Source organism: Hakea prostrata, chromosome 3, assembly GCF_041222555.1.
Source record: "Hakea prostrata isolate BN-2017 chromosome 3, UWA_Hpros_2, whole genome shotgun sequence".
Classification (NCBI taxonomy): domain Eukaryota; kingdom Viridiplantae; phylum Streptophyta; class Magnoliopsida; order Proteales; family Proteaceae; genus Hakea; species Hakea prostrata.
The window spans coordinates 26,501,441-26,511,679 of record NC_142602.1 but is presented as its reverse complement, the minus strand read 5'-3'; the positions used below and the strand labels follow the sequence as shown (position 1 = coordinate 26,511,679).

The 10,239-nt window shown below is 38.7% G+C and overlaps 1 protein-coding gene across 1 annotated transcript; it reads left to right on the top strand.

The window, feature by feature from the left end:
• Positions 1 to 5,219: 5,219 nt before the first annotated feature.
• Positions 5,220 to 8,035, top strand: LOC149021917 (RNA-binding protein CP29B, chloroplastic-like). Its single transcript, XM_089150095.1, has 5 exons — positions 5,220 to 5,720; positions 5,894 to 5,995; positions 6,245 to 6,562; positions 7,039 to 7,144; positions 7,242 to 8,035. The coding sequence occupies exons 1-4, from the start codon at positions 5,346 to 5,348 to the stop codon at positions 7,099 to 7,101; spliced, it is 858 nt and encodes a 285-aa protein (XP_089006221.1). The 5' UTR covers positions 5,220 to 5,345; the 3' UTR covers positions 7,102 to 7,144; positions 7,242 to 8,035.
• The last annotated feature ends 2,204 nt before the right edge of the window (positions 8,036 to 10,239 follow it).

The window sequence follows — 10,239 nt, the reverse complement described above, 5'->3', positions numbered from 1 at the left end:
ATATGGCATATAATCATCTCACGTGACTGGGGAAAAAGAATCCATGCGGCAGGACCATTGGGGTTCCCGCATCGAATATCGGCAAAATTCATCACTCCTTAATCATTGTCTCTATATGCTTTCACAATTAAGTAAAGACAACGCGCGATGGGTTTTGGCGGTATTCATAATAACATGTTACTTCATATGGAAGGAAAGAAATGAGTGGGTGTTTAATCATAAAAAACCGAATCCAATGGTGGTGTCACATAACACGAACCATTGGATTAAGGTGCTGAAGATACAAATGAATGAAGATAATAATTCATTAAATATCCCTGAATATTGTAACAATAGCTTTGCTTTAGATGACCTAGATGGGAATTGGTGTATGCATTTCTTGCAACCTAACAAAACTGTTTTGATATGTGCAGGGGTTTCTCACTAGCAACTAGGAGTAACAGGCTGGAGCATTGGGGTATATAGAGACAGACACCTACAGCCCGTCAATTTTGGAAAGTGGAAAATTAATGGGATGCTGGATACTATGCTTTTTGGCCTACAGTTAGGCATGCAGATAGCGTAAGAAAGGGGGATAAGGGTAGACGAGATTTGGACCAATCATCATCAAATTAGAAAGCTATTACCATAGCCTTCAAGAGAAAAGTGGTCTCTAGAGGAATTACCACGGTTAATGGACTTAGCTAAAACAACAAAACATGTGACATATGTTGATTTCCCTAACCCAGTGTTCCAATTGTTTTTTTAAAAGTATGTATATTTTGCAGCCACACAGTTGGATAGTTGTAATAGTACAACACGTACAATATGTAGGTGCTCTCAGGGGTGTCAATGGTGCGGTTTGAGGCGGTTCCGGGATGAAAAACACTAGCCCAAACACGGCCCATTAGCAAAATAACGGTTTCGGTTTGGTGCGGTTTGGGTTCGGCTAACTAACGGTTTGGGCTAACGGTTTAGATTCGGGTTGACTAACGGTTTATGGTGTGTAAGAAAATGAACAAGAAGAAACAATTGAGCATCCTACAACAAAAACGAAAATTATATGGAAAGCAAAGTTGCTATTGGTCAATTTCCATTAAAAAAAACCCACCCATTCTATATAAATCAAGAACCTAGATATTAAGTAGTAAAATGACTATTTGATCTTTGAATTCATGCTTAATTTTCTTAATTGTCTATACCAACTGCCTAATGGTAATATAATAATTTAAATACTATTTAATGTAAAATTACAAAACGGGTTGTAAATGGGTTATAATGGGTTGCGGTACGGTTTCGGGTTAGTGCGGGCTCCACAACCCTCAACCTAGGGGTGTCAAAACCTAACCCGAACCGTTAAAACCGGACCAAACCGACCAGTTATAGCCCAAACCGGCCCACCCCAAAGCTTAATGGGCTGTGTTTGGGCTGAACAACCTCAGCCCGCAATGGTTCGGGTTGGGCGCGGGCTAGCCCGAACCATTTGGCCCGAAATCGGCCCGAACCCGAACCAACCCGTTAAACCCGTTATAAATAAATAAAATAAATTTAAATGTAAAAGACAAGAAAACCCCCTAAGTTTCTATTTGTTTTCTTAATTGTTTTACTTTGGAATATGCAAACAACAAGCCTATCAAAGCCTTCACCATTTGGAAGACGGGCTTAGTAAATATTTAGCAAGTGTATTATCATTTGAAAATCTTTTAATGTTTTATTTTGATCCATTTTTACAAGCGTCAAGAAGGGAAAGGAGAATAAGCAAATACAACCCACTAAAATTCATCAAGATGCTAGCTTTCTTTTGTACATTAGTTCTATAATTTTTACTTCTTTGTAGAAAAAAAGTTTTTGGTTTTGAACACCCAACACAAGAGATTTGAAAATAACTTAATGCTTATATGTGTTACATGCTCTTGATAAATTCCACATATCAACAAGGTACTCAAAACATAGCGCTAGTAAACCCGAACCCAAACTGTTAGTAAACCAATTCTAAACCGTTAGCCCAAACCGTTAGTCAACCCAAACCCAAACCGCACCGGCCCGAAACCGTTATTTTCTTAATGGGCCGCCGGCCCAACCCGAACCGTTGACACCCCTACCTCAACCCAATTACGACCCATTAAGGTTCGGTTAGGGCCGATTCGGGTTATAAAGGGCCATTTCGGTTCGGGCTATAAATTGACACCCCTAGTTGCAAGGAGGGCGACAGGCCAAGTATCTATCTCTCCAGCCTTTGTTATTAGAAGGAAGGGATTCCTTGATGAGCACAACGAATTTGACTATTGTTGTCCCTTTCCTATTTGAAGATATACCAGCCCTCATGCTCTATGGTCTTGAGTGTGAAAATCCATTGGCAAATGTGTAAATTAGGCTCAACTCTTAAGTTGTGGTAGTAACCTATGAAGCCAACTATGCTTCTCCATCCATTTGGGGCCAACATTCCAGGTTTGAGATTGTAGTGGTAGAGGACTTGGATCTCAAAGGCGTGCAAAGGAACCCTCATTCCTCTTAGCATGGAATAAAAATACAGAGAAATTCCCCCATTCTAAGCAAGCTAGCCCTCTCGTCTGCCTCAGGAAACCTCAAAGTCTATTGGGATTTGGAAGGAAGTTCTCATCAACTCTAGAATGCCTCCTATTTAAGGGCATTTCGAACCTAACTAGGGATGGGGGTTGACCTTGATCTCTTCAATTTCACTGACCTTTGAAGAATCGTATTCTTGGGCTAGCTTTGATTGCATACTGCCAGAAGCTGAAGCAGGACTATGATTGGTTAGGGAGGGCTCCTTCAAAAGGATCACCCCAAATCCCAAGTTCTTCCCATGGTTCTCTGGGGCAATTAAGATTCACCTGAGCATTGTGTTTCTTAATCAATTTTCTACCCATAATCTAAGAAGAAGATGAGGTATGGAGGTTAAAGGAACTTACGACAGGAAGGAGGAATTTCAAACACTTGGTATGTGAGAAAGAACTTTAGTAACTTGCAGAGGAATTCTCAAAGTTTTGAAATTACAGTCGCAGTAAAGAGGTTGAATGGAGGAAGCTGAAAGCTTTATGGGCAAAGTAATTTTTGAATGAACAACACAGATTGTTTCCAATCAACGATTATTGAAAGGTGACGTTTTGGTTTGAAACAACCTTGATGGCAAGCGAACGTGGCGTCATGGGGAGCACCTTGAGTGGCGGGCACATCCTTTCAACCACTAACAGACTATCACTTCAATTAATGAGCCATTTCTAAAGGAGCCCCGACTCTTCGAGTTCTCGGTAAATAAACGAAAGTAAGAGGCATTTTGAGAAGTCACTATTCAAACCTAACATGTGGAGTACCTAATTCCAAGTACCATTCTCCTAGAAGTCGGAGTCCGAAGAGTGACAAAGCCAAATCCGGTTGGTTTTGGCAATATAGTTCGCATGGGTTCAGAAGTTTCAAATATGGTTTGGCGAACAGTCACATTTCAAGCTTACCACGGTCACTCCTCTAGACCAAGTTTTCGTATTGGCGACTCGACCATTAACACTTTCTGGGCATGCCACTGGATGGACTTCTCGACCTTCACTTGTTGGCATAATCTTAGTCAGATACAAACCACTCCTTATACAAATGTGCGTGTGCCAGATCATTAAATTTAACATTTAATGCATCGTACCTATGCATCATTGTCTGCGCTTATTAGGAGTTATGCCAACACGCTAGAATCCCTTTGGGTATTGCTTCCCACCGGCTTGTCGAGAGTTCCGAGCAGGACATGTCCCATCTGGTGTTAGGTTTTGCAGGGTTCAGTATGGACCTTGTCAGATGCACCAAACGCAAACCTTTGCATTGGTTCCTTCGATGTGGATCGTTGGGAATCATGTCTGGTATTCCTATGGCTAGCATCTGCTGTCTCGATGATGTTCTTATATATGAACGGCCACTTATACCTTTGTGAGGTATGCCAAGCTAAGCGAAGTTAAGACATAATTAATTCCTACACTTACCCAAGAAAACTTCATCTCTTTGGGCATTTACTCCTCTCAGAGAGGAACTGTGTTATCCAAAGTTTGACTTCGCCCTCGGAGGCAACATGCTCTCACGTGTTTCTTGTTCATAGAAATCTGGTTCGATATGCTTCTTGGTTGAACCGGAGTAGGCAGATTTTGAAGCAACAAGCCACAACAATAACAATAGGCGATGATGTAGAATTCCTGCATCTTACCCGACACCACCATCGACAACAGAGGCTTTGTTGGCTACTTAACCCACCAGGTTAGATCTTCCTTTGTAGGTAGAACGATTGCTCTCACGAACCCAAACCCATCAACCTTGTACCAAACACCTAGAGTATTCTCTAGCATCTCCTGCTATGAGTTCGAAATCTAAGAAGAATGGCACTGAGTCTCCATTTCTTTCCTTTCTCTTCTCAAATCAAATTTCATGGTTGTATATTTCGATGATTCGGTTTTCATTTCAAAACCCAATCTGTAATCAGGTAAGGAGGAAGGAAATGGATTGGTGGGAAGCAACTAGGTGGTTTGCTGGCGTAGGAGACATGCAACGTCGTCGAGAAAGAGGACTCAATCAATATGTGTTGTTTTTTTTCTTCTCTTCTTTCCTAAGTCGTGTTTGAGGGTTGGTTCGATGAATCGGTTTGAAATTAGAAATGGACTATTATCATGTCCATTTCTGACAAGGAAATGAACCATTCATTTCCTTATAGACGTGTGACATGTGTCACAATATCTCATCAAATGGTTAAGGGGGCGCGGAAACGGACAGAACCGATTACCCGGGGAAAATAAATCGAACGGTCCATTTACACAAAACGGACGGATTTATGGGAAGGGTGAAACCGAGTTTCAAAAACACAGCACACCAAAACACGCGCAAAAGTTTTGGTGAATCCTGTTTCCCACAACCAAACATCTAATTTATAATTATAACCAAATTTGAAATCTATAGTTTGAAATCTCAGATTTTGAATCTCCGCCAAGCCCTAAAAGAGTTATTTGATGTGACTTATAAATGAATTTTAACCATTTGATGTGATATTATAACACATGTTACACATTTACAAGAAAATAGATGATTCATTTTTGATAAAGAAATGGACTAGATAAGTTTCCATCCTAAGTGTTTAAGCTTCAGAATTTGAAACCTACTTCATATCCCAAAAAAATGAAAAAATAAAATAAAATTTGAAACCTAGCTAACCAAGAAAATAGGAATTTAAAAACTTAAGCTCCCTCCACCGCTCCACGTCATGCCCTATTCGCCGTCTTCTCTTTCTCTCTCTCTCTCTCTTTCTTTCGCTGAGTTGCTAATTGCTACTCTTTGCCATCTCTCCTTGAGTCCTTGGAACCTTATCGGGAGCGGCAGCAGAAATGGCTTCATCATCTCTGTTCTTCCCTTCTTTCTCTCCCAAAACCCTATCCATCTCTTCAACGCAGAAACCTTTTATTTCTCTCTTCTCTGCCGTCTCCCTAACTTCGTCTGCTAAATGTAACAACAGGGCTCCTACTACGATTTCCCTCTCGTCTCACTCTAAGCCTCGGAGGTGCATTAGCTTTTTGTCTTCTCCTTTCACTTGTAAAGTATCCATTTCGTCTGAATTCGAGCAAGAGGAGGATTACGTTAACGAAGAAGAGCGTAATTTCACTCCTGACTTGAAACTCTTTGTGGGTAACCTCCCCTTTAATGTTGACAGCTCAGACCTCGCCGAGTTGTTCGGACGTGCCGGAGAGGTTCAAATGGTCGAGGTCTGTTTTTGCTTATGATTTCTGATTACCCATTTTAGCTCTTCTTTGGGTAGCAATTTTTGAGAATTTGGAGTTGAGTTGTTGGGGTTACTTTAGGGCTTTTCTGAAATTGTGCTTCTTGAGTTTGAAAGTTCAATATACATGGTGGAGTGAAGTAAAAGTTGGATTTGCAGGTTATTTATGACAAGACGACCGGAAGTAGCAGGGGTTTTGGGTTTGTGACTATGTCTACCCTCAAGGAAGTCAATGCTGCTGCTATGCAGTTCAATGGCTATGTAAAGTTTTCTTGCTCTTTCTTCATCTACCATTCATGTTTCCTTGTTTTAGTGCCACTGTTTTACTGATAATGCTTCGTATTTTCTGCATTCATACATTTGTAATTACAATGAGGTGATTCACTCCTTGCGCACCTTTATACATAGAACAGGGTAGATCCCAAAAATCACCACATATCTTCTCTGGGATGAATTCTATTTCACCATTTGTTTCTAACCTTTAACTAATAAACCACAATGATTTTTCAGGAATTTCATGGAAGGCCATTGAGAGTGAATGCTGGACCTCCACCTCCCAAGGATGGTTTTTCAAGGGGACCTCGAAGTGGGTCAGGGTCAGGGTCAGGGCCGGGGCCAGGATTTAATTCAGCCAATCGGGTTCATGTGAGTAACCTAGCATGGGGTGTTGACGACTCAGCTCTTGAATCCTTGTTCAGTGAGCAAGGAAAGGTAATGGAGGCCAAGGTAGTATTTGACAAGGAAAGTGGTAGGTCAAGGGGTTTTGGGTTTGTCACCTATGGTTCTGCTAGAGAGGTCAACAATGCAATTTCTTCTCTTGATGGTGTGGTGAGTATAGTAATTGCCCTTTTTTTTCTTTTGGTATATCCTGTTGTTCCTATTCTTATCTGTCGCGTAATAAAGCTTGCCTTCAAATTCCATGTTCATTACTTATCGAACTTTGAGTATATGTTTGGGAGGAAGAAAGAACACAGGTTAATAGTTATGAAGTGAAGACACCTGTCCTTACCTGGCTAAAACTATATCATGCTCCGCAGTGGTGCTGGAGAAGGAACTAGTGGAATAATTACAAGGAAATTATAAGAAATTAGACATTTTCTTTTAAAATCTGGTCATTGTTCTATTTACTTTTTGAACAAAGATTGTAGTGTTCAGAGTACTGTTTCTTAATATGTCATCATTTTTCTGGAGCTCCACCTACTATTTATTTCATAGTTTTATTAATTCAATTAGTTTAAGATGCTTTATTTTAATTCTGCATGTGTTTGTTCCTTCTTGAGTGCTTTGAAATGTGAATGGTACAGGACTTGGAAGGCAGATCAATCCGAGTAACCATGGCAGAAGCTAGGCCAAGGCGCCGATTTTGATTTCTGGAATTTCTGTACCTCCTTGATCAAGAAAAGACTTGTGGTATGGTTCTGAACTGCTAAAATTAAAAGATTTTGTGATGACTCTCCGATCCCTCTTATGACCAAAAAACATAACTTACAGATTTTGTACTTTATAGGTGGTATCATATCATCACAGCTTCGAACTCTCAGCATTTTGATTGGTGGTAGCTACCTACGAATGCTGTGTCTATCTTTTTGTTTGTTTGTTTGTTTTATTTGTTTTTTATATGTTTTAGGTAATGTATGGCTAACAAGGTAACAGCCTAACAGGAGAAGTAATTTTTCAGAGGATGTGTTGTCTTCACCTTTGTTCATTTTGCGAAAATTCTGATTTCTTGGCAAGAGAATGTGCAATCCATTGGCAAGACTTGTATGATGGAGTTAACAGCTAGTTTCAAGTACAGAAACAGAAGGTTTTGTAAATGTGTCAGAAATTTTCACGGCTGAAAACCTTTGAAACTCCATTTTGTTTTCGTTTCTGAATATTCACACCATCGCTGTTGTGCATGAACTGTGAATTTCCCTTCTGAAAGAATGAAAACCAGTTACTTGGAAGAAGATGCATATCAAGATAGTGCATCTCGGCAAGATTGCTTTGATCTGCCATGTGGTACTCCTGTTGTCGGATCATCTATCAGCGTAGTAAGTTCCAGAGAAATGCATTTAAACAATAGGTCCCTAAAGGAGCTGAATGAGAATGTTAAATTGTTCACAACTAGTTCAACATGAAATATATAAGCACATCCAGGGATTACACTGTTTCCTTTGTCTTATTTTATGCCTTGAGATGATCAGCTGATGATCTTTGGTACTGCATGTCTTCCCAAGTCTGCGTATGAATTTTGGTGGAAGTTTTGGTAAGTTGCTTGTGAAAATGTTCCACAATTATTTTGGTGCAATATTGAGTCTTGTCCATTTGAGTCTTTATTTTCTTTAAAATTCTGAAATCTGACGTTGTATTCTGGGTGGTTTAACTGTGGAGAAGCAGATATTTGTAAACTTGGTTCTTTTTAGGTTTTGAAAATAATGCCTTTTTCTAAGGTTTGGAGAGAGCATTGCTTCGTGTGGTGGAAAGAATCACATTCTATGAGGCCATGCACCAAAAAGAAAAAGAGAAAAGAGAAAAGAAGAGGGGGGGGGGTGCTCTTGGGTAGTAATCATAGTCCTTGGGTAGAGCTCTTACAATGTTTCTGGAAGGTGATTGAGTGATGATGGGATTTACTAGATTCAAATCCACTGTTAGCCAACTCGAACTGTGATAGGGATAAGGGCTTCATTCTGTTAAGGTTATCAATCTTGTTAGCTAATCAAAATTGATGAAAGTTGACAGAAATACTAATCAAATTAGTGAAAGTTGATGCAAATCAAAATTAGGGATTATCGTGGTTCTTCTCAAGTACCCCATTGCAAAATTTTATCTTTTCATGTTCATCGTACAGAAGAAAGCTGATGTTGTACTCATAGGATTTAGTTCTACGGAAACTTTCAATGCCAAGCCTTGAGTTACCCTGTTTCTTAGTTAGATCTCTTATTACTAGTGTCATTAGCTTCACTTGTTTCTGTCATTCATTTTAGATTTCAAATATTATCCCCACATTTTAATGGAAGATGGAGAAGAGGAAAGCCAAAAATACTTGTTGGAGGATAAAAATCATGTAGAAGATGGTGAATGCAAGCAGAGCAGTGGTTGAAGACAGTAAATGAAGATGAGTCTAGTGTGGGATTTTTCATTCAATGGCAAACTGTCGTTTGAAAAAGATTAATTTGCTTACATTAGTACTTAACTATGATTTCCTAGATATAGGTAAGGTACGCCATGTTGGCGATTTATTGATAGGTATCAACAGGATACCTCAAGGTGATATGTGGTTTGCAATTTATTGGAGATATTTTGCTGAGAAATAGGCGATATATGGTCAAATGATTAGCGATATATCACCAAGTTCTCGCAATATAGCTATTTTATTGGCGATATTTATTTTAATGTCAATTGATTTTTGACGATTTTTCCACTCGACTTTTATCATTTTCTTTGTCATCTCGAGAGCTTTTCTTTCCTATTTTTTGCATTATTACACTATTTTGTTATGATCTTCGACATTTACGAGTAGATCTTGTTTCGTTATTACCGGCTATCATGTTGTTTGCATCGATCAAGTGAAATTTTACATAGATTTGCGAGTTTTTTTCTCTTTACTAGTTGTGTACTTGTGCTCTATTTGCATGTTTACATTGATTTATAAGAGTTTTTTGACTTTTAGTTTTGTTCGTATATAGCCGAGCATGTGCCTATCAGGAACACTAGTTTAGGTGATGTTTTAAGCTAAAAAAATTAGGCTAAACAACAAAATTCAGGCAAAAAAGACCCTTAATACCCTTCGAATGTGAGGTTGGTTTTTCATTGAACCAATCCAAATGTCGGAGAAATGTTGCCCACATTGTGGGGTTTCAGTGGTGTTGATAGCCTTCGACACCAGGGGTGTTGGTGATATTTCGCACCTTGACTTTAGGGGCCGTCATTGATACATTTTTCCAAATGGACATTGTGACTAATAAATTGGTTAACTTAGGTGATGACATTAATTTTATGGGGTATAGCAAGGGATAACACTAATTTTTTTTAATATTTTAAAATTACAGAATCTTACAATCGAAAGATTGCTTAGTCAATAATGATTGACACTTTATAGTAAAAAGGTTACGGGTTTGACGCTCTTTATGGTATATGTAATAGTACCCCATAATATTAAGCTACCTATTAAAAATAAAAGGAAAAAAGAAAATCTCAATCACATTGGTTGTTGAATAAAATAAAAGTGAAAATTATAGCTTATGAAGAGTTTGAGTCTTTGGGAAAAAAAAAAAGAAAAGAAGCGTTGAGACTAGATCTTTCACGCATATGAATCGAAAATTTTTCAACCCATATGGTTAGATTCATGATTGGTGTTCAATCTAAATTTTTTATTTTTGAATGTAGGAGAGAGAAAATTTGAATTCTTATATTTTTTAAAAGAAATAGGATTTCGTTTTTAGATTAGTCACGTGTCATGAATTTAACATGTAAATTAAAACTTTTTTCTCTTCGCGTGCCTAAAATATAGTAACCCGTCCGAA